Below are 25,498 nucleotides of genomic sequence, written 5' to 3'. Positions count from 1 at the left end.
AGTTTAACACAATGCCAGGTGGAGTTATTACTTTATTGTTAATGACTATAGACATTATATTCTCCAGGCTATAGACAGGTGTTACAGACAGGCCACCCCACAGGCATGTAGGGTACAGCCCACTTTTCTTTGCAAAGCTGCCAGTCTTTGATAAAGATGTAGCCTACTCCCTGCTCTTGCTTTAGTGCCCATGTAGCATCCTCACAGCCCACTGATGATATTTGGAAACTCAACTGTGAACTGCGTTGACTTTGAAAACATCCCCAGTTGGAGGCACTATTGAGCACTATACCCAAATCAGTGAGTAGACCTTTAAATCAACTATGTGTAGAATTTAAAGAGTTGGCTCCCTCCAGTGGTAGTATCAAAAATGCAACACACTGCACCAATTTTAACCAGGATTCTTCTGTTTTTTTTTAGCCATGCTAGCAGCGAGGCTATGTAGCGGCAATGTTGGTCGGTCAGTAGGTCCACCACTTTGACCAACTATTTGATGGATTGCCATGAATTATGAATAATGAATTCAATTTTGTGATACCCTGACTTTTCATCTATCATCATAATATCTAATTATTAAATATTTTGGTTTATTACTACACACTTTTTCTGTGCTAATTAATCACACTAACATGAGTAATTTCATACATGTTTACAATGACAATACTAACGCTGCTGACGTTGCTGACGTTAGCATTTAGCTAAAGGCCCAGCCTTAGAGAGCTGCTAGCATGGCTGAAAACTCTTAGTCTTGTTTACAAACAGCAACATAATTATTCTTTCAGTAAAATGATGATGCTATAATGAGTCTATACTCACATCCAATATATGCTCTAGTGGCTTTGATGTCAACATTAGAAACATACTGTATATTTTTGTCATCTGAAATCTGATATGTTATTATTCCCATTGTTGTCTCTCTGTTTCTGTGTAAAGTGACAAATCAACAAGCAGACCTCTGGCTTACAACAGAAGACACATCAACATTGCACAAGATGTTTTAAAGAAAAACTGACACTAAAGTTGGTGGAACTACTGAACAAAAAGCAATGCTCAAAACTATTCTTGACAGCATGCATCGGCATCCAGGGCAACTGGGGTTCTTTGATAAATGAAAAGAAAAAAGAAACAAACTCCCTTGCTATGCCTGTAATTGCTTTTCATTATTGAGTGGTCAAAGGCAAGACCTGATTTAGCAACCTGAAGTTTCATTCCCTTTTTTCCTTTTTGCCTTCGAAGCCTCCATTAGCTTCGCCAGCCCATGGGAGTTGATTCTCTCCAAGAAATCTCCTGCACAATAATGTACAATGCACAGTGATAAGGAATAAGACTTTTTAATAAACAAAAATAAGAAGAAAAGCCTGCCAGGAGAAAGGACCAGGAACCTTTTGTGGTCTTCCTGTTGAAAGTGTCTTGGTCTATATTATCCTGTGCAGTTTTTTGGGGTCTTCTCCAGATATGGGTAAATAAAGCCTTTTATTGCCTTGATTCCTTCAAAGATAGACTCAGCTGTGTAATATAGCCACCAAGATATCAGGGGATTGGGGACAAATAAGGATAGGAGCAAGGTAAGGAATACAGCTTATGAAAGATCTTTTATTCATCATTATATGCAAAGAATAGCTTATATTTTTTCAAAACATAAAAAAAAATGCATTTAATCTTATAATAAAGGTATATTTTTAGTGGTAATAATGTTTATCCCCTGCAGGCTGTGCTACAGTTAATGATTACACATTAACTCATAACCTGCGGACATGTTGACCTATCTAAAATCGGCCTGGTAATAAGGTTATATCTGACAGCAAACACTTTCCTTTCATTACCTCCATCTGACACTAAATGTTGCCCGTTCACATACAGTAGCCTGACATATATCGATTGAGTATTAAAACTGCCATCGGGCTCAGCCTCAAATCAATACACAAATACTTTACCAGCTCTCGGAAAAATCCTTTTCTGTAACATCAAGTCCTCAAGTGGTTTAAATAATTTCTGTCGGCACACACGAATGCTCCCCGAAATTAGTTTTTTATTTGTGTCTTATTAGCAGTTATATGATAATATGGCAGTGATTTATTTCTCAACTTGGCCTTTATACTTGTTCACATTTTCTGACACAGTGCTTTCATGCAGCAAGTGGAACAACCTGTCATTCACGAGCAAAGTCACTTAAAAGTCAAACTCGTCAGAGATTTTAGTACTTCTTTTCCCCAACCACCTCCACATCTTAGGGTGGGAGTCACTTTCACTACAGTCAATCCACACAGACATGCCAGTTCACTGTCTCTCTATGTTTAATCTATCCATCTATCTATCATCTAGCTATCCATCTATCTATCTATCTATCTGATCTGATCTGATCTGATCTGATCTGATCTGTCTGTGTCATTGTTTCAGTGGTACTTAAATAATACTGTTTCCTGAGACAGTGTGAGACAGTGGGGGCAGCAAGTGTAAAGTCAAGGCAATTTTACTTATATAGCCCAAACTACTGCTGTACAGCATAGGACACCCTGTATCCTTGGACCCTCGGTTTGTATTAAGAAAAAACTCCCCCCAAAAAATGCTTTAGGTAACAGGGAACAAAAAGGAACACAGGAGGGATGCCTCTTCCAGATCATACAGAAAAGTAATAAACAACAGTAAAATTACAATATGGAGAAACCAAATGCCAATATTAAGTAGAAATACTGCAAACATATATGAGGAATATGGATCCCGAAGATTTCAAGCAACTTTGATTTTCCGCCAAAACTGTCGGGACCCTGACTACGCGAGCATTACATGTGATCCTGGGCGGCCTTTGCTTTTCCAGGTTGAAGCTGAAAAGATTTCCCTTCACATCTTGTATGAGCACGTGACAAGTAAGACTTCTCTTCTTGAACTCATCTGAGAAAAAAGCAAGCACAACTATCAGTTAAGGCAGTAACTTGCAGCTTTAATTACTGCAAAAAGCAGCTGCCCAATAAAAAAAAACATGTTTCAGAGGACAGACAGACAGAGAGGAGGGACGTTGCACTGAGACTTATTTATTAGACAATATATTTGCAGAGGCCATATGACACTGCATATGGCTGCATCCCTCTCCTTTATTAAAATAGCAGTAGAAACATGAAACTGTGAGGCTGCTTTATTCTTAAGCTTTCAACCTAAAAGCATGTATTCTATGAGATTTGAGCATGTTACAATAAAAATAGACAGAGTTGCACAATATGCTTTAAAATAAATTCAGCTGTAGTATTAATTTATAGAGCTGAGGCAGAAAGATGAGCAATCTCAGAGCAGGACACACCTGAGACTCCACTCCATCCTCAGTCAATTTAGATCACATCAGTGTTCCCAGCAAAATTGAAATTACTTTCTTTTTTTTTTTTTACTTTTTCCTCAATGTTTTTATCCCTTTGGGTTCTGTTGCAAGAATATCTAAAACTTGTTTTACATAGCAGACCATGTCATCTGTCTGTTCTTGTAAAATCAGAACAAGTAAAATAGAGAGGGTTTTGCAGCAGGATACCAGCAATAATCTGTGTTAAACCTGCTGAGCTGCTGTATTACTGAAGCTCTTGGCAGGTGCAACCACACTGTAGCCTCGCTCAATCAGTTTGAATAAGCCCTGCGCAGCTATGATCACCGTGAAACTTCAGATAAACACGAATCGCACTCAGACATGCCAGGGGAACGCTGAATCTGCTCTCTTGCCGCTGTAATGTCAAAAGAAAACCAATCATGATGCAAATAATAAACTAGAATCTGTAGCTGTATTGTTTGTAAGAGAACAGCAGGCCTGTGGGAGAAGGAAAGTAATTTGGAGACACAAACACGAGCTAAGCATGACTATAAATGCCATGTAACTGTTAAAATATTGAAGCAGGTTTTAAATGCTTTGTTAATTCACTACACCTGGGATTCCTGTAATCTGTTCCATCAGCAGTGGCTGTCCTTCTTGAAGGCCACATAGAAGAGAATACTCAAATTAAAGCACCCAACCCATCACTGTTAATGTGATGTACTGATTATGCAGGAGTGGGGAAAATCTGCAATTCAGCAACTTACTGTAACAGGCATGATGTGCTTCTCAGGGTCTTTACTGTTGTGTTTTTTTTCCAGGAAAACAGGCAAGGAAAATGGGCACCTGCTACTAGGGACTTGAGGGCCGAGCATTTAAAAACACTTTGCACGTTTGTGCGACTGAGTGGACAGACGCAGAGGACTGAAGGTCGACAGCTCTGTGATGCGTGACAGAGGAACAGGGTTTTCTGCTAACAGCATTCCGGCGTTGTTTACAGCGAGGTCAGCATTTTACTCACTTCGCTCTACACGCTCTCCTACCTTCTGGATTTCTGCTCCAAGACAGTAGTGATGGGCCAGAGCAGCCTATCTTTACTCACCCACTCACGTATGTGTGTGTGTGTGTGTGTGTGTGTGTGTGTGTGTGTATGTGTGTGTGTATTAAGTGACAGACCCACATACAATTATCCCTGAACTCTTCAGTTCCCCTCAGTTCTACAAACGTTTTAACTTTGGGCTCATTATTTTGGGTTTCCAGCCTGAAACTCCATAGCCTGGATGCCAGCCGAACTTAGCCCCGCCCACAACATTTGACCGTTGTGGAGCAACTATGCTCGAACCAGAGCTGTAGCAGAGCATTTAGCTCTCTCTCCCGTCATTTCCCGACATTTCTCTACTGTCCACTTTATAGAGCCCCATTCCCACAAGACAAAAAAAACCCCCGCTAACACCCACTAAAATCTGTCTTTTGTCTTTACTGGTAGAGGTTACAATCAGCATTCATTCCAGGAACAATTTACTCTGTAGTAGTCACGGTTATCGGTTATAGGCTGCAGCTCTGATCGGCAATGAAGAAACATGACACGTATGGCCATGCAAATTTTCGCCTCTTTTCCGGCCCAATGCTATGACTCTGTCATCTCATTCTCAGCCACAAATAGACGCCACAGAGTTTGAAAGAGAGAATGAATATGTAACAGATATAAAAAAGAAGTAACCACCATAACGTTTTCGTAATAGTGTTTACTTAGCCTGTTTTCTGGCGCGTTGGTGACATTGAACGTGACAAAACAAAAAAAAACTACAGTAAGGCATAATCTACTAGCAATGTAAAAGGAGTCTACTGCCTATTTTTAGCTTATGATAAAGGCAGGGGCGTAGCACAAAATTCTGGGCCCTGTAGAAAGGCATTTTCTATGGGCCCCACAGCTATTCATTCTAGCATCTTTTTGGGCCCTCCTCACATGAGGGCCCTGGGTACTCAGTCCCCTTTTTCCCCCCAGTCCAACGCCCCTGGATAAAGGTATAAAATACCCTCAAAATACTTCAGCTTGCTCTAGTTGCGGAAAAAAAATCAATTGGTCAATTCGCTCAAATTACAAAAACCTGTAGATAGTGTATTTTTTATTCAGCAAGTTTTTGAGATATCTGTCTCTTGTAATATAATTCGAACCTTTAAAGGGTGCAGAGGGTTGTTGTGTATTAAAATGCTGTCTCCTCTCTCAGTAAAGCATCAACCGTTACGGAGGAAGAGACTGAATCAATAAGTGCACTATGTTCAGCTGAAAACTCCCAAAGTTAGAAAGTCAAACATCTCCTTCTCTCATGGGGAGATTTATTTATTGACAGATGACTTGTACCACAAAACTACTTTCAAAAGGATGTTAATGGAGTTTTCAAAGTTGCCCGATCCACTCCTTCATCTTTCTCTGCATTGCGACTGTTTAATGAAAAGACTCTGATGTTCCCTACAAATACCATGTACTCTCAATTACATGGAATTAGATGCTGGTTTATGTGGTACTTGACATTTGTTCCATACATCTAACTGGTGATAGAAACCAGCCCATCCATCAGAAGACTATTCCCTGCACATTTAAATGATAGAAAGGAATATTAATTACCAATATTATATCATGTTCTATTGTTTAATGTGCCGAAATGTGTTGTGTGTGTGAAGTAGAGAAGAGGAGGGTGCATTGTGCAGCAGCTCTTGAAGCACACCCCCCTAATCATATCACTCACCACTGCATCTAATAAAAAGAGAGGCTGGAAATGAAGACAAATTGATCCCCAAACTTATTTTATCATGTCATCGTGAATCCAAGAGAGACAGGTGTTTCTCAAACGATTCAAGAGACTGTGTGTGTGTGTGTGTGTGTGTGTGTGTGTGTGTGTGTGTGTGTGTGTGTGTGTGTGTGTGTGTGTGTGGCACCAAATACAATCACCGTAACTTCATATCTGCATTGTTTTGTGCCCAGAATCACAAGTACACACCTGAACAGGAGCTGCCAATGCTGCATGTCTGCATTTGGCGAGCACACAAGACATAGTTTAGGGAGGACGTGTTTTTTTGAAGCTGACCAAATTGACACCCAGTAGTTTAAAAAGCAAGTGTCTTTGGAGAGTGATAAAGAAAAACATACACAATATATGGGTTTATATAGCGAGGCATATAGGCTCATCCCATAAAATCACACGTAAGGGATCGATGAAAGGAATAACAGAGCAAAAGTTACGGCAAGGTCTAGGTGACAGCAACACTTTTAGATATAACTTGAAATAACCGAAATCAAAGTTCAGAGTTGAAACAGCTCAGTTCCTTTTGCTGGTCTGTCACTGAAAATACCACGAGTACCCCACAAAAACCCAATGAGAAACTGTTAGCTTGGCTTTTTGTTTCTTTTCAAACTCAAACATGGCACAAACTGTTTCTCTCAAACCCAAAAAGTGAGCTAATGTTTGGAAGGGTGGGACAACAGCTTGACTATGCACTAAAGAGCCTGTCCATTTACTTTCCAATGTGCCTAAAACAAAACAAGACGTGAGTTTATACCCATTCAAGCAGCACAGCAGTGCCTTCAGCATACTCACAATGGCAACACTTGCATGTTGATGTTTAGCAGGTAGAACGGCTGATGTCATTACTACAATTTATCCTCTTGGGACCATGATGTCTGTGCCGAAGTTGTCAAGACATTTCACTCTGAACCAAACATTTCAACTTGCTGGTGGCACTAGAGGAAAAGTCAGAGGATCATCAAAGTCATTACATTGTATCCTCTAGGCACATTGAATATGTGTAGCACATTTCATGGAAATCCATCCAATGGTTGTCATGAAATGTCACTCTGACCATAAATGTAAACCTCATGGTGGTGCTACAGCAAATGTCAGGGGATCTCCAAAGTTATTAGGATTCAAATTCCTGGGACCATGAATATCTGTACAAAATTTCACAACAATCCAGGTGACATTACCGACTAAAAAACGTTTCTTGTGCACGAGTAACTTTGACTTTGAATAACTTTTTATTTAGTCTTAACCTCTTAGCTGCTTATGAATACTTTATATTGTACTAATGTGGTAATAAAGCATTTAGGTTGACTTCTCAGAAGGGCAATAAAAGGATACTTTAGCAAAGCACAGACTCGCCAGAGTGGTGAACTTAACCCAGGTCATCCAGCTGAAGGACATCCAGTCCAGAATCACATATTATCTGAAAGTGTGTGCTGATCATATTTAATTGGGGGATGTTATCCTCTTCTACCATTATTGGAAAATATAAAGCTTTAACAAGTGAAATTCCATTGGCTTTCACACATCGCACATTAGTGCAACCTGTAATTCCACACACTATTTATCACATATGAGTCATACTAAGTGATCAAATCAGCCTCCAAACACAGCCTGTGGCAAGGTGAACAGTAAGGCATCTGAACTTAAAATGGGATTTTCTGTTAGGAGGACAAAAAGGGACCCTTTGTCTTCTTCCTGGTCTCCTAATGAATTGGTTTTAGCCTGTTTTGGAGAAAATTATCCTTCCCTCTCCTCCTAATTTTCCAATTTGCTGTGTCATTTATACCTAATTGAGGACCGCACTGGGCTGTATTACTCTCACAAATAGGGTGATATAGTTTATTGAAGGTCTGCTTTATACAGAGGGGCTAGTAAACCAAACATCAATTGTAGACCACACAGAAGATGGGGATTTTTCCCGGAGGCTGGGGAGCATTGCAAAGAGGGTTTAATTATTTCTCAAAGGCAATCCCAGCCATTGCTCCACCGCTCATTTTATGGTCACTTTTCTTTTCTGCCTTTGATGGAGGTAATGAATGGGGTGAGAATTCACTTTATTTTATCCCTGCTCTGTCGCCCTTCTGGATATTTGCATCTCATATTTATCTAACCAAATAAGAAAAGCTTGTTTTCAACCTGGCCAGGTCTAGCATAGGAATGAATGCACAAAGCTCAGGTTAGTGGCTCCACTATTATATTAGTACATTCCACATTAACTCCTTCTGCATGCAGGCTTTGGTTCGCCCTGTTAGGAAAGTGTAAGTTTGTTAACTCTCAAAAATTCCTGGTCATGAACTCAGTTTTATTTATTTACAACATCAGAAACCCTGCTTGTTGGAAGGGACAGATAATAAATATAACCCTCTGATGAATGAATTATGAAAGCCTCGGTCAAAAATTGTCACTTTTTTTCAGAAAGTTACAGACATGTCCACTACACTGGACTACATGTGCTTAAGCACTCAACATAAACAGTACAAACTTAATGGAAGAATGAATCAAATTGAGTTTTATCATAAATCCATGAACAATTATTTAATTGTATGCTTTGAAAAGCACTTAACCATACTTTCACACACTTTAACATTCTATAGCCCTATTGCAGCAGTAGTGGCAGCAAAAACTGTCCTGTCCTGTTGGTAGTGTCCCGGGACAGTCAGACAGTGTCCTGTACACTGTCCTGTGACTCCCTGTCCTTTTTTATTTAACCTTTATTTATCCAGGTAAGTCGATTGAGACCTGTCACATTCGCATAGTTACACATTCATACCTGGAGCCACTGAGCAGCTCCACTGGAGCAGCTGGGGTTAAGGGCCTTGCTCAAGGGAGCAGTGGTGGTAATGAGGGAGGGACACGCGCTGCTCTTTCACTTTCCACACCCAGAATTTTATCATTGAACCCGTGACCTCCCAGTCACGAGATCGCTTCCTTAACCCCTAGGCCACCACTGCCCAATGTGTCCTGTGACTCCATGACTGTCCCAGGACAGTCAGACCCTGTCCTGTACACTGCCCTGTGACTCCCATGACTGTCCTGGGACTGTCAGACACTGTCCTGTGACACCCAGACACAAATATACCCAAAATGCACTGAATTGTAGGGCTGTCACCTCTTAGTCGATTAGTCGAAAAAGATTTCTTTAGTCAATTAGTCATTTTTTATGCTTATTCATGCTTAATTATTTATTTCAGGAAACTTCTGAGCACATTTGTGGTAAACACAAGATTTAAAGTGGTGCTCTTGCAGGATTAATTGTGGAGAAACTCAGTTTTACAGATGGTTAATTAACTACATTTATATTGTGCTTTTCTAGTCTTAACCACCTCTCAAAGCGCACAGCTCTGTCAATTAAATCAACTAATCGATTAGTCGACAAAATCCTATAAGTGTTAATCGACTAAGAATATCTTTAGAGGACAGCCCTACAGAATTGCAAACAAGATAGTCATAATAAAAGATGAATCAACCATATGACTTGTGTTGGAAAATATACTTAGCAATGCATGACGTCCACTTCATTGGACACATGGTTAATCACAATTTACTATTTATTTGAAATAAAAATGTTAAAACTAAAAGAATAATATTGTTCCTTAGATATTCCTGCATATCATCATATTTTTTTTTTACCTCTAGGGTTCTCCTGGTATAGAAGGATTGGCAGGATATTCCAGCAGTGGTCAACAAGTGTGGCTGTCTGTCGGCCATCTTGGATTCAGAGGTTCCCTTGTAGTTACAACAACTAACCACTGAATAAACCACAATGGAGGGGGCAGCAGAGAGCATTCTAACGGCTGATATAAAATTAGAAACTATTGCATTTAGGAGAAAATGACTTTTAAACAGCTGTCCACTGTAGTGACCACTATGCGTGTAACTGCTTTCAGCCCTTACTGTTAATTCTACTACGCTGAGGACTTACAAACCATCAATAATTAATAAATGAGTAGCTCCTCAGCTCCACATCTCAGCTCCTTTTAATGCTTACACTTTAACTTATTTCATTTGCCATTGATGACATTTCAACACCTTTGGGTACAACTTAAACTGTCACTCCCATACAGTAATTCACATGCAAAGAATTCCTATTTTAATACATTTTAAACCTTTTCTAGTGCAGTTTGCATCTGCAATTTTCAGCATAAACGAGAGCCTTTTCTTTTGGTTGGTTTTCCCATGAATACACTCCTATCTGCACAAACCTGACAATCGCACAAATCAATACCCATAAAGTACTTTCTTGGATCACAGAATAGGGATAATGTCTCTTAACTTCTTTTGGTGCCCAGTGGAAACAAATGCTACCACGTCTCTCATAGACAAATGTCTGAATTTGAGAACCACCAAGGGGCCTTTCAAGCAAAGGTTTGTCTCTGTGCAATCAGCAAATGGTATTAACCTCCTGCCTCTCTTCAGAGTAGCCTGTTATTGTCAGGGCTTAATTTCCACAGGATTTTTTTTGGCAGCAGATGTTCTTCTCCACCCCGCCCATCATCAGGGGTGCCTGAGCGACAGAGGGGCCGCCCATCAAAATGCTATCAGGACCCTGCTGGCCACCAGACGAACACATGCCCAGAATGCATCATGTGGGGGCCGTTCAGTCCCACTTAACTCTTCCTCCCGTCTGCCACTTCACTTTACCGTCAGCTTGTGTCCTCCTAACTCTCCATCACCATGCAGACAGAACAAAGCGTTCAGTCACATTTTTTTTGTGTGGTTTGCACTGACAAACCAACTTAGCAGAAGATGAGTCTTAACCCCTGGCTGGCTCAGTATGAATTGAGTGAGAGACAGTGGCCGACAGAGGTGTGTGCATGGGAGTAAATAGATTAGTGGGGCACTTGACGGATGGGATTTATAGGAGGCCTCGACGCACCAGAGAATTAATTTTGCTAGGAGAACATGCCTCTGCCAGGTTCATTCGTCTTGGCAGCAAATTTGGCAGTTTACCCAGGTCTGGGGCCTCAATTAACCAAGGGCTCCAGCAGTTTGGGGAGGGAACAGCTTTGTCGAGAAATACGCCACATTCGTGTGTCAGACACATGTTTTAATGATAACAGATTTTAGGAATACAAAATGAGATAGAGGGAGGATGAGGTTATGTGGTTGAAAGGGTGGGGTTAAGGGCTAAGACATGGGATTGGTGGGGGCGGGGCTTATTGGTGAATAAGGGGACAAAAGGAGAGGTAGCCTTTATAAAAAGGTTCATAGAACGTGAAACAGCATTATTGATTTCTTTGGCCACATGAAACAACCTGTCAACCAAACATTTTTGCCATACAAAGTCAGCACAATGGGTAGAACAGGAAAACCTCCCGTTATTCCGATTTAAGACTGTTCACCCATTATTTTAAGATGGTTACTTCAACTGCCAGATATATAAATAACCTAAAATAGCTACTTTTTTGTATTACACATTAATTCATTACCAAGTGACTCAAGAAAAAAAAACTAACAGCGTCGAGCTCCTTTAAAATTAGCAAAATCAATTGCTTTAGCTATTAGATTTGATTTAAATTCAACTACCAATGATGGTGGCAGCTTCAGTCATTTTGCCAGTGGTCTGTTGACACTTCTGTTTGTGATTAACCAAGTGGGAGATATGTAGATATCAGAAATACAAAAATATTGATTAGTGCAGCTTTAAAGGATAAACTGAACCAATTCTGCAAAAATGTGTTGCTTTACATCTCTCATTTTCTTTGGACCGATTTAAACCACTGCACAGAATGGACGCTAATACAGAGTTGCTTGTGCAAGTGTTGAAGCATTTCTGTACCGTGTCTCCCTTCTGCTCTCAGGTTCCAGTCCCTCATCCTGAACATCTCAGCGGATGATTTATGTAGAAGTGTTGCTCTGTGACCTCAAAATCCGCCCCATCCGTACCGCACCTGTCACTGCGCCACTGCCTGCGTGCTTACTGAAAACCAAGCCATCCGTGCAAAGTGGCAATTTTCCACCTACCTAGAGAATAAAAAAAAGGATTCAATCCATTCAGAGGCAAAAGTAGGAAAATTCTATGATATGTAGAGCAGGTGCGTGCAGGGCTCGGTGCTCCGCTAACGAGGGAGCTGAACTGCACGCACCGCTGACCACAACAGCTGTCGTTTGTAGGGAAGCAGAGTTCGGTTTTTACCTCTGCAACGCAGTTTGCACAGCGTGAGACAGCAGATGATGAAGCGCTTTAAGATGGATACAGATGGAAGGGACCAGGCCCGGTTTCAACTGGGGGCACAGAGTTCCATGCTGTGGCTTGGTAGCATATGATGCATGAGAATCCAGCAAGACTAGCAAAGAGTTATGCTCGTCTGTGTGGGCCCAAGGTGAGGCCGGACTGACCCAGTTCACCATCCCAGGTGGAAACCCTAATGAGCTCATCAGGCCTAACGAAGCTTAACAAGCTTCTAATTGGCAGCGTTATGTTGGCCCCGAAGGTCAGAGTGCAAGTTTCTGTGCAGCAGCGGTACAGGCGGCCACTTCCTGCCAACAGCACGTCACATGGCCCACTAATGTCCCTCTGTGTAAACAAAGTTGTGTACTTTCACAAGTGGAACTTCTTACCAAGGGGGCCTCTCTCCACAACACATACCTCCTATGGCGCCATTTTGATGCTAACAATCCGTTAGCATTCCATTAACTGCCATTCATTTTGACAGCGAATACCTTTACATCTGAAGCGTTTAAAGACTTTATTTGTCCATTGTCTATTTCTAAAGAAACACGACAATGTATAAAAGGCTCCATTACCTTGTATCTCACGTCACGGATCTGTAGCAGACGTTTTTGTAAAAATAGGCTAACGATTGTGTCATAACCACGCGACTTACTGTCACATAGTAGAGGAATATACCGTGTAGTACAGGAGAAGCTCACAGGCAGTTTTGACTTACATTAGCGGTTTAATTACTAATGTTAACTAGCATTTTGGTTAGCAATAATTAGCCTGTGCCTATGTTATCTCGTTACAGAGACGTTGAGCGTAGGTATACACCTATGCTCTCCGTCTCTGTAAGATTCAGAATGATTGAGATTTGGCACAGCTACCAGAAGACTTGAAACTTTCAGACAGGCTGCTCACGTCACATCTACGTCTTCAAGATCAGTTGGAGGCTGCGCAGTAACGCTCAGCCCTCACTGGAAAAGTGACGAACTTCCGGCAAATTTGAGACACAACTGAGAGTGGGTCTGGTGCAAGAAGGTAAGCTTTGCTTCAGAACGCATAGCTCCTGTGGCGCCATTTTGATGCTACAAAGCGATCACCTCCCGTTAGCATCCCACTGACTGCCATTTATTTTGCCGTTACTTTGACAACAAATACCTTTACATCTGAAGCGTTTAAAGACTTTATTTGTCCATTGTTTATTGCTAAAGAAACACGACAATGTATAAAAGGCTCCATTACCTTGTACCTCACGTTATGTCTCCATAGCAGACGTTTTTGTAAAAATAAGCTAACGATTGTGCCATAACTTACTGTCGCATAGTAGAGGAATTACCGTATAGTACAGGAGACGCTCGCAGGCAGTTTAGACTTACATTAGCTATTTAGGTTTAGTTACTGATGTTAACTATCATTTTAGTTAGCAATAATTAGCCTGTGCCCATGTTATCTCCTTACATATACCTACGCTCTCCATCTCAGTAAGATTCAGAATGATTGAGATTTCTCTTGGCACAGCTACCAGAAGACGTACAACTTTCAGACACGTTCACGTAACATTTACGTTGTCTCTCTCAGTTGGAGGCTGCGCAGTAACGCTCACCAGAAAAGTGCTTCTAATAGCCTTCACTAGTCTCCGTCCAGAACACAAACACGTTTGTTTAGCTAGAGAGGAAAATTCCACAGAAAAGCAGTGGACCAACACTGTAGAGCCATTTTATTTATTAACCTCTCTGCTACCGCTAAACAAAGCTCAGCAGTGTAGTGCAGAACAAGAAAACAGTGATATTGATTTTTTTTCCCCCCCGCTGATGTATCAAAGTATTCAAAACAACAATATAGTAGGCCTACTGTGTTTAAAGGTTCTTTTAAATGAATATTAAGATTGTGAGCATTAGTTTTCTTGATCATCAGCAAAAGAAATAAGTTTTGAAAAAAGGTTTTACTTAGATTTCTGGTGTAATGACCACAGATTTAATACTGTGGACAGGTTACAACTGGAGAAAAGAGGCTGCTCTGACTAAGCCAGACAAGCAAGCTTCTATTGTGAAATGCTGCCACCTACTGGTCACCATGTAAAAGGTACAGCTTGAAGATATTTTCCCAAAAGACAAAACATGTCCTGTATGTTCTACTAACACATAATTATAGCATATTAAATAATGACATGGCTGGCTTTCTTGTGATAAAGCTACTCATCCACACTCTTATCAACCAACACATTCCAATCCCAAATAAACCATATCACACAATTGAAAGCTGTGGTCAGAATCCTTAGTTTTGCAGATAAAGATGAACAATGACAAAATAAAAAACACAATAAATGTAAGATTAGAATGTACTTACAAATCAAAGAATGAACAGTAAAGCATATTTGCAGAGTACTTATCAATTAACTGGCTTGTAGGACAACTAAAATCCAAACCTTAGAAGTCTGACTGGCCAAAAGGATTAAAAGACTGGAAAAGCACTAAAATGAGACGAACATTAGGCAGAATTCCCCCAAGGATAGACCCTAATGCTTGAAAAAGAAGAAAATAAGTTTGTAAGGAGTATATTACAAAAGTAAATGAATAAAACAAATGGTAAAATAACCCACATTTATCTCACCTATAAGTAAAACCACAGCAGAGCATGTAAAGCTTTAAAATATAGATAAAATGTCTTTAAAATAATGTACAAGTTGATAGAAGAGGGTTAGGTCACTGTGATGTTCCACACAGGGTTGTAAGGCGATTCTGTCAAGAAGGGGAAAAAAAAACAATGATGAGAATTAAAGCCTATGCAAGAATCTCACACCTAATGCTAGATTAATCTAGGAGCAAAATAGGACTTCCAATTCCTCCCCCATATACATTCTACTGTATGCATGTTCACGTATTCATACCACTGCTAATACTGCATATACGTATTCATATCCCTTACGGTGTATTACACATTCTATTCTATATTTTAGTCTGTCAATTCTGTACATTACTCTGACCTTTACTGCTTTTCTGCACTTCTGGTTAGATGCTAAACTGCATTTCGCTGTCTCAGTACCTGTACAATGACAATAACGTTGAATCTAATATACCTGCAGCAGCCGAATGCTCGTCAGAGCGGTCTCATCCAGTAGAGACAGGTCCACTGAGTCCAACTGACTGGCCAATAACTGAATGCTCTGGATCAACACATTACAAGACATTGGTTAATTAGCCTGCTTTTCCAAAGTCATACAATAAAAAGCAAACAATGGTCACATCTAAAATAAATACAGGCCTAGCACACACGACGGATAAATACTCCAAGTTCCTCAGCAATATTAATGTAGTGTGGTCATATTTTGCAACAAGGACTTTAAAAAAAAAAAAAAAAAACATCAAATGCAAATTAACGGTTATATTTCAAATAATCTGATTATAAAGTGTTCAGAACTTTATCCCTGGTTAAAACAATTATTTATTTAAATTAATTGCCCTGTAGGATCAAGCTAACTGCGCACTCACCTCTCCGTTGCCAATGGGAACGTTGATGACAATGTCCTCATTTCCTGCTGAAATGGGAGAGCCGTTGACTGAAATGCTATAAACCCTCTCTTTGTGGCGGGGAATCCTCACAGCAGGGGTCTTAGGAAGCCTGAGGGAATAAAGCTTTGAATGGTGAGTATTATGAACCCCTCACTCACTGTGTGTAATGGTTTTCGATTTAAAATTAGATTAAAAAGGGAGTAAAAATGCACTAGTACATTTCAAATTAGTGAGATAGCTATGAGAACAAGTCCCTGGTGCCCATTTAATGTTTAGTCTAACATATAAAAGATGCTAAATCTTGCAGATCAGAGCTAAAAAAGCAAAAGGGCTTTAAAGATCAACCTGAGATTTGATGCAATTTGGAGACACGGACGGACGGACGGACGGACGGACGGACGGACGGACACACGGACGGACGGACGGACGGACACACGGACACACACACACGGACACACACACACACACACACACACACACACACACACACACACACACACACACACACACACACACACACACACACACACACACACACACACACACACACACACACACACACACACACACACACACACACACACACACACACACACACACACACACACACACACACACACACACACACACACACACACACACACACACACACACCTTGGGTCAAGCGTGGAGTAATGAGGGGAGTGGGACCCATCATAAAAGAAGAATCCAGCATACTCCTGGCAGGAGTGACCAATGGCTTCCTGGTCGAGCTGTTAAGTAGGACATTATTATGCTACTGAACTTAAGAAAGTTTTTTTTTTTTTTTTTTTTTTTTATTTTAAAAGAGAGAGAGAGAAGGTCTTACCGTCTGATGGAGTTGTTCTGCTTGCTGATTGTCAGCGCCTTTGCTCTTTTTGATGTAGTTGGAGGTTTCCTTGTTGCTTTGCCCTGAATTAGGAACAAGCAGTTAAACAGACATCAGGTCCATGCATTTATGATTAATTATGCTCTCAAACACTCAGCTGTGTTTTCTGACTATTATGCATGCTTGAATAAAAATGTACCATTACCTTCCTTGTTGTGGCCGGGGTCTTTTCATCCTCCGAACTGCAATTGGCTGCACCCTTTTTCTTTGATGCTGTGGGAGACAAAATATACAGGATAAAATCCACTTAAATTCTTGACTGGGTTGAAATAATTCATACATATTTAGTCCATCCCATCCAAAGCAGACTCCGTTGAATTTAAAACATACTTTTCTTGACTGATTTGAGAAGGACTGCGTGGTCCTCAGCCACAACGCTGTCAACAATAGCAGCTTCCTCTTCTCTCTGTTAACAGACAGACGAGAATAAAGAACTGAATAAATGTTTAATACAGTACAGAGTGTGCCTGGCCTGCACAAACCAAAGATATTTTGAAATCTATGACACACTGTTAATTATGATACAAAATAATTGAGAAAGAGAGTCAATTCACCTTTGTATTATCCACTTCTGGTGACTTTGGTTTCTCAGCCCCTTCAGAGAGAGGGGCAAATGTTTATTTAATTTAAGGATATTTAAAAAGAATAAAAATTCATTTTTCATACAATATATGAAACACCAGTGCAGATAATCTGTATACAAATAACTATGTATAACATGTTTCATGAGTCAAAAATACTAGATCTGCAGTTATTATTTTAGGAAACTAGCACAAAACGGTAAAAAGATGCTTCTGTGACACAACTGCATTATTTCTTAAAACAACATTCATGGAATTGTGGATTTGGGTTTCATTAGACTAATCTGAGAGCGTTTGTCAACTCACTGAAATGTTCCAACCAGACCATTTGACGGACAGCCTTGGGGAGCTTAATTTGTGCCATGTTGTAGCTGTTGTCAACATTTTTCAGCAGCTGGTTAAGTTTCTCTTTCAGTTGACCAACTCTGGTCTTCACTGTGAAAACACAACAAGATCTTTAGATTACACACTACCCTGCAGTTTATAAAGTAGTTAAATTGACACATTGACAAACTACAACAATAAATTCCCCCTTACATGACGATGCATCAGTAATGATAATCCAATAATATTTTAGCAGGATCGATAAAAATAACCGCCGATACTATAGGCCGATTTCTGATGCATCGGTATCAGCATGTGTTGATCAATAAGTTACAAGAAATTGCAGTACAGAAAGGTCAAAAGGAAACACTACAGCCATTACAGTTTGTTAACCAGAAAGTATTGCTTTGTTTATTTTTCAACTGTATAATGTTAGTCACAATTATTTAATAACTAAATTATATTGGTATATTCATGCATGTATAACGATATCTCATTTGATATTCATCCAATGTCAATATATATGTGATGCCCTCTAAAATCTTTCAGGCTCTGTAATAATATTATTGAATTATTATAATTCAACATGCAGCAAGCCTGCCTGGGAGTGTTGCTCAAAGTGAATTTCTAAGTCAAACTAAAACAACGTTGACACATTGCACAGGGCACTGCTTTATAAAGTACCGTGTATACCGAAGAAACTGCAGTTGAAAAATAAGTGACATATATTCACCCTCGCTGTCAAAATCCTCCAGAAAAGCTTCCAGCTTGGCCGTCTTGGGGTTGTTTTTCCGTTGTTTGGTGGTCCTTTTCCTGGGAGCCATGTCTGCATGGATAGGTAGCGGAAACGAAGGAGGTTAACCCACGCTTGACAACACGACACAGTAATATCATTAGGTTACAGTGTGTAGTTTTAGAATATAATAAAGAATAGAATATAACTTCATCCAGCGTTTTAAAAATAAAGTGGCGACATGCGGCTGGTTGGTAATCGAGCTAACGTTAACATTACGGTTACTTGTTCTAGCTAACGTTAGTTAGCAAGACCAGTAACGTTAGCTTGCCTCGCAAGCTCGCTGACTTTCTTTACTGACAGTTTCTATCACACGCACAAATACTTAATAAAACACTCTAAATCATTATTGTTTTGTTTACAATTGTGATCCATATTTCAAGCAATTAACGTTACTTACCTGATTATGTTTTTCTTCGTCGGACGGACTCTTTACTTTTTTTTCTCTCTCTCTCTCTGTGTGTTCTTCACAAAGCCGTTTTCAAATGTCGGCGCGGGGAGGGACTAGGCGCAACGTCAGCCAATTAGGACGCGTGTTTGCTTTGCGTCACGAAAAATGTTTGTCGGCCAATCGTAGCCCCAAACGTCAGTGTTTACATCACAAGGACGGAAATGGGTTCAGGCAACATGGTAGAAATGTGATTTTATTAGCAGTTAATATTACCTCACTTTTAAAGGGTTACAGGAACTGTATTAACAGAGTCACTTGCTCCAAAACGGACTAAAATCATTTAAATACAAGGATCCGATGATTGCACACACGCGGTTTTGCTTTTGTGGTCAACTGATGTCTAAAATCAACAACTGAAATGTCCAACCCTGCACTTATTTCACTTCATCAAGCACTGAAGAAAGGCTTCCAGAGTCTTGAAAACAATCAGAAAGTATGGACGAGTGTGTTAGCCGATTGCAGCCCTCTGATGGTGTCTCTGGGTAACTTGGCGGAGCAGTCACGAGCGCTTTCCAACGTCCAAATCTCCAACACACCGCTCAGAGACTTTCCTGACCTCGAGGAACGGCTGCGTTTCAAGCTCCTACAAGCCACGGATACAGTGCTGGGCAAACTCAATGAGAAGATGTAAGTAGCTAAACACTGCAAAACAAATGAAGACTGTGATGATGATGTACATATATATATATATATATATATATATATATATATATATATATATATGTGTATATATATATGTATGTGTATATATATATATATATATATATATATATATATATATATATATATATATATATATATATATATATATATATATATATATATATATATATGTGTATATATATATAAATATGTATGTATGTATGTATATATATATATATATATATATATATATATATGTATGTATGTATGTATGTATATGTTGTTGCTTAATAATAAGTCGTATAACAGCAGCCAATCAGGGCCAGGTCTAGAGGGGCCCTGGGCAGATATGAGCTATGGGCCACTACTGACCCCCTGTTTCAAGTGAGCGAAAACATGTCTGATGCCACTCTTTTTTTAGTGATATGTCTTTTTTGACTGATGCATTAATTATTGGTATGCTAATGAAATTTTACTCTACTTCAGTCATGTTTTACTGACAGGTATCACTTTGTGCCGGCATATACAGATTTTTGCTGTCATGTGCTACCGCTGATTGTGATATGCACTGTTATTTGTGTCTTATAAACGGTTTGTTACTCATGTTTCACTGGCAGATAAAACTTTTCACCGTCGTACTGTCATATCACCTTTCACATGCATGTGCTGATGAAAAGTGGTATCTAACACTTGAACGAGAAATAACTAAAAGCAGCGACATATAATAATCAGCAGTGGCTTATGCCAGTAGGAATCAGTATATGCCAGTGGAAAGTTGCATCTGTTAGTAAAACGTGAGTGACATTCCGTTTATAAGTGCCACAAGCCAGTAGAACGACAGCACATACCACTCTGAATCAGCACCAGACACTTTTAAATATCTGCACTGCTGCCCATTCCTCTCCACACTCTCTCTGACTGCCATGTGCAGGTACAGTGCCCATGCATTATTCATAGCAACTTCATTATATTCTGCCCAGAGACCCATACAAAAAAAAACAGTACTCTTATGTGTCAAATTTTTGGGTAAATGATTTGACAATTTTTTTTAGGAATGCTCCACCTTAGCACAATATCAACTAAAATAATAAAGATAAAAAAACAACTAGATTTTGGATTTTGACACATGGCATCTATTCTTTCTGTCAGGTCTTCTCTACAGTCGGTCAGAGATTCCATCAGTAACCAGGTTTTTGCAGTCTTCCAGCATTACGAGCAGAACACAGACAGTCTGGATCTGCTCACCGTAACCGAGCGCTCGGCCACCGCCCCGTCTGTCTCTGACATGCTGGAGTGGCTGCAGGATGCCGAGCGTCACTACCGACAACAGTATCCATTCTGTTAAGGTTTTGCATTGAGTTTGTGTTATGTTTGGGGGCTTTTTTTTTTTTTTTTTTTTTTTTTTTCCTCAACTCGTGTTCAGATTTCTGAGGAGGAAGACTCTGCTGCAGACTCTGAGGGCAGATGATTTCTCCCTTTTAGAATTGGCTCCCAAAAGATGGAAATCCTGGGACTCTCCCAGTGCAGAAGACCACATCAAAGGTAAAGTGTCTTACATAATGTTGATAACTTCATTGTAACGCTCTGTTTAAATAATAACAATTTTATTTTATATAGATGATTCTCAATAAACAGTTTAAAACAGCGGTATGTTATAGTCCACACTCAGTGTTGCCACTGTCACATATTGACAAGGTATCTTGTGTTTGTTAGCCTATTTTGTTTTTGGTAAAATGTTTTATGACAATGGCTATGTGACTGTGTTTTTATACCAAGCAGACCAGAGACCAACTCTCAGCCAAATCTATAATGGCTGTTGTTTCATTAGCTGTCAGTGTTAGTCGTAGGGGTGCTAAAGATTTGTAGGTTAAACTAATTACTTCTCTGTCTTCTTTCAGATACACTTTGCAAAGTGTCCTTCTTTATTATGTCCCAATAAAAAGAGAGAAAAAGCAACATATGTGGAACTTTGACCAGTATGAAGAGGCTAGAAGAGAAGAGCAAACATACGTAGATGGACACATTTCCTGTGGATTTTAGAGAAAGGACTGGATTTTTATTGTCATAGAATAGTCCCTAGACATGTTCTTGGATGGATTACTACTTTATATGGTAATTGAAGATGAAGAGGCAATTACAACATTTTTTTTTTCTCACAAAAAAGGACCCTGTGGCGTTATTTCATACTTGATTGACGACATTATTGTCTGTGATGGTTAAAAATGGCCCAAACTGGGTGCGGCCTCTAGCTCACCCAGTAAGAGTGTTCGCCCCATGTTGGCTTAGTCCTGCAGCGGCGCAGGGTTCGAATCCGACCTGCTGCCCTTTGCTGCGTGTCATTCCCCATCTCTCTCCTCCTTTTGTATCTATCCATTGTCTAATAAAGGAAAAAAAAAAAAAAAAAAAAAAAAAAAAAAAAAAAAAAAAAAAAAAAAAAAAAAAAAGAAATGGCCCATACCAAATGTATCTTCAACAAACAACCAGCACACACAAGGATAAAGACAAGTTGTAAGACATAGTCAGCGAAGCACGCTTTAACAAACTCTTTTTATTTCACACTTTCGATGTAGGCACACTCAGTCAAGGCTTCATGTGACAAATCGAGAGGCAATGTCACAGAAAAACTGCTTAAGAAATCACTGCAATCTGCACAACACAAGCCACCCTTAAAGCCATCATAACAGTCATACTTTTCGATTTGACAATATAGGCAATGGGCTTTCTTCAGAATAGTGTAAATCACAATGCAGTAAAAGTCAAACTTCAAACAAACGTGAAAGTACTGAAGACACATTTCACATTACAAAGAGATATACAAAATGTAGGTTGAATATATTACTAAATAAATATATAAACTATGCTTATATACTTCAAATTATAGTTTACAAATAAAGACTTAAAACTTGAGACAGCAAATTTAGGAAAGAACCCAGAGTTTTCAACAGCATTCACTTTTAAACTTCCTCCCTCTCCACCTGCTGCTGTTCCTTCCTCCTCTTCCTATACGTACTCCTTTAATGGTACACTATTAGATGTGATAGGTTTTGGGGGATCTGGTGCTGAAGCGGGTGAATTAGCAAAGCTCCGGCCTATATAGCCCCTGCGGTACCTGCCGCTCCTCTCCATGAGGGGACAGGTGCTGCTCAACACAGCTCCGCTGATCATGAGAATAACCGCAGACGCCCAGCCCAGATAAATGGCCTGACCCAGCTCTCGTTTGTGCATCAGTGGCACGTTGGGGTTATAGAAATCCTGGATGACGGTGTTAGCAGTCCAGGAAACGGGAATCAGCACGCACAGGCCGGTCAGAATGAAGAGAACCCCGCCTGAGAGCGCGATGCCCGCCTTGGCCCGGCGGTCGTCCCCGGCGCAGGTGGTGCACTTCATGCCGCAGCAGGACACCGTGCAGGAGAGCCAGCCCATGAAGATGGCCAGACACATGAGGGCGCGGGCCGCCTGGATGTCTGGAGGCAGGGCCAGCAGGGAGTCATAGGTCTTACACTGCATGTGACCAGTGGTCTGGTAGATGCAGTTCATCCAGATGCCTTCCCACTTGATCTCTGAGGTCAGGATGTTGCTGCCGATGAAGGCCGAGACCTTCCACTGAGGCAAGGCCGTGACCGCGATCGCCATGATCCAGCCAGTCACCGCGCAGGTGAAGCTGATCAGCTGCATGCCAGTGTTCGCCATGATGACAACACTTTTTAGTCCAGTTTATAGGAGATTATAGGGTCCTCTTTTTCTACTTCTGTCGCCTCTGGTTTTGTTTATCCTTCTTTGTGGTCTTCAAAGTCTACTCCTTTTGTTTGACTTGTTCCCCTTCCTGTCTGGCTTGGACGAGCTTCCTATGGTCTCTGTCCCAGTGCCACTTTGTCAGCAGCCATTTTCTTCTCTTTTTCTTTTCCCCTTCAACATCTGCTCACTGTTCCACGTGTCCTCAATTCCCCGTTACCCAGAAGTAATCACTCACTTTCTCTCCACAGTCGTTCACCTTTTTCAAAGGATCAGAGGCACTTTCTCCTCCTTTTCATTCCTCAGTTTGATTCAATGCATTATTGAACAGCTAATAGCTGTGCAGCCACCTGTGACAGCCCCGCAATAGCAGGATCGATCGGACTTTACGGTCCAAGCCAGGCTTTTTTTTTTTCTTTGTGGAAATGTTTCTTTGCCTTCAGCTCTGGTTCAAATCCAGGAGGTCAATTGTTGAGCTGCAGTGTATTTGAGTGTCACACTCCTGGTATGGTGTAACCTTACCTAGATGGATCAGACTGATGTAACCTGATACTTGAACTCAAGGCCACTGATGCTGTCACGTGTATCCTGTCACAGCAAGGTTGAAAAAGGGAGATGCTTGATTACACACAATAAAACTCTGCGTAGCTTTTTACCTCTTCGTCAACAGAAATCCAATGTTTGGTCCTCCAATGTTTGGTGAATACATGAAACAAACATCCTGTTAAGATGAACAATCAGCTGATTCAGAGTCAATAAAAAGAGGTTATTCCAGCCACTTATTTGAGCAGATTTTTCCAAGAATCCACATCAAACTTAGCAGGAGACTGGCTTCTAAATCTGTCTCTAAATCAAAAAAAGTCCTGGCTTCCAGAGGAAAACAGCCAGCAGAACTCTTCATCAGACACTGCTGTGGCTGCCAGCTGAAGTATCTCCTTGTTGCTAATAAACGGCGCTGGGGTCCAAGCCTTGACGAGGCCACTTCAGCTGCTGTTGGGCTTCCCCCTGCCCCCAACTGCTTCCTTTGGTAGCAATGTAGCCCGAATGGGTCAGTCTGGTCCCAAACAAGGGTATAAATAACAAATCAGGCCCGTATAGTCAGACTTCTGGATAAGTAGAGCATCTGTTCACTCCCTCCCATCTTCAGTTCCGCTGTTGACAGTCAAACCTGTGAGTGTAACACTGAACCCCAAAAAAAAAAAAAACAGCGATGCAGGAGGGAGGGAGAGGGCAAAAGAGGGTGAGACAACAAAAGGAGGGAGGGATGGATGGCCGAGGATGGAGCGCTGTCTGTAGGTGGATCAGTTAACACAAAGACAACATGGCAAACGTGTGGTATTGCTTTGTACCACACAAACATGCATTTTAAAGGAGCTTTCACAAAAATGACCTTTCACTTATTCTTTTTGTCTGCAATGAAAGAGAGAAAGTGCTTCACCAAAGGGGCCATAGGTTGTTTTTTTCTCTCTCTAACGACTGGTTGAAATGCTGAAAAGCCACAGGAGAAATACACAGGGGAAAAATCTTTTGTATGATTGTGTCATCTGGACAAAGGAAATAAAACCCTAAATTCTGACATTTGTCCAATCATTGATTTATTTGTTTAATCTTAAAAGTTTTGTGTCATTTCAATTAGATTTAATAACAGACTGAATATAGCAAGTCTATATCAGGTGATTTATTATGGTTATTATTAATATATTGTTAAATAAACAGCTAGAGGTGGAAAAAAATAGACCCTGGTTTTAACAGCATGATCTGACAGCACCTCTATTCAGAAATGTCCCTTCTACCCCAGACCGCTCTCGCTCCATGTGCATCACACTGAACCTTGGTGTGCCGATGAATTAAATATCATGGCATCAAGATCTGTGGTTCAGGTTTCCTTTCTTCTGTAGCCCCCGCTCTCCTTGGTAACGGTGGTCATGGCAACCATCCGCACGACACAGGAAACGGGAGAGTAGAGGGGGATGATACACAAAGGGAAGCAGAGGAAGGTGACACATACCAACGATGGCTATCCAGGCTGAATGAATAAACAGACAGACAGATGTAGTTGTGTGCCTATAGCAGGGACATTACACTACAGTTAATGCAGCCTGATATTCATCATTATAAAGAGAAATATCACCACATGGGGGGTAAATGAGGTTTGTTCCTGTTCATTTTACATACAAAAATATTGAAATTATTGGAAATGCCTTGCATTCCCTTGTTCCACAGAGGTCAGACCAGCTGACTGTATGAGCTCTTTCACCTGAGGCACCAGGAGGAGAGAGAGGTGCTGCCAACACAACCACAGCTTTCTATCC

General features: G+C 40.5%; 3 protein-coding genes across 3 annotated transcripts; 1 reads left to right on the top strand and 2 right to left on the bottom strand.

Annotated features, from left to right (window-relative positions):
* Window positions 1-14,499: 14,499 nt before the first annotated feature.
* Window positions 14,500-18,872, bottom strand: cdca8 (cell division cycle associated 8). The gene is made up of 11 exons (XM_028596658.1): window positions 18,762-18,872; window positions 18,302-18,394; window positions 17,551-17,679; window positions 17,218-17,258; window positions 16,994-17,069; window positions 16,809-16,876; window positions 16,604-16,686; window positions 16,409-16,508; window positions 15,736-15,879; window positions 15,324-15,410; window positions 14,500-14,985 (listed from the first exon to the last, which is right to left on the bottom strand). The coding sequence occupies exons 2-11, from the start codon at window positions 18,390-18,392 to the stop codon at window positions 14,950-14,952; spliced, it is 855 nt and encodes a 284-aa protein (XP_028452459.1). The 5' UTR covers window positions 18,393-18,394; window positions 18,762-18,872; the 3' UTR covers window positions 14,500-14,949.
* Window positions 18,873-18,959: 87 nt separating this feature from the next.
* Window positions 18,960-21,594, top strand: airim (AFG2 interacting ribosome maturation factor). The gene is made up of 4 exons (XM_028596657.1): window positions 18,960-19,439; window positions 20,604-20,783; window positions 20,878-20,996; window positions 21,353-21,594. The coding sequence occupies exons 1-4, from the start codon at window positions 19,171-19,173 to the stop codon at window positions 21,391-21,393; spliced, it is 609 nt and encodes a 202-aa protein (XP_028452458.1). The 5' UTR covers window positions 18,960-19,170; the 3' UTR covers window positions 21,394-21,594.
* Window positions 21,595-22,454: 860 nt separating this feature from the next.
* Window positions 22,455-23,144, bottom strand: cldn35 (claudin 35). The gene has a single exon (XM_028596655.1). The coding sequence runs from the start codon at window positions 23,142-23,144 to the stop codon at window positions 22,455-22,457; it is 690 nt and encodes a 229-aa protein (XP_028452456.1).
* Window positions 23,145-25,498: the final 2,354 nt, after the last annotated feature.

This window comes from Perca flavescens, chromosome 14 (genome assembly GCF_004354835.1).
Source record: "Perca flavescens isolate YP-PL-M2 chromosome 14, PFLA_1.0, whole genome shotgun sequence".
In the NCBI taxonomy this organism is placed as follows: domain Eukaryota; kingdom Metazoa; phylum Chordata; class Actinopteri; order Perciformes; family Percidae; genus Perca; species Perca flavescens.
The sequence above is the reverse complement of the archived record's forward strand: the minus strand, read 5'-3'. Positions and strand labels throughout refer to the sequence as shown.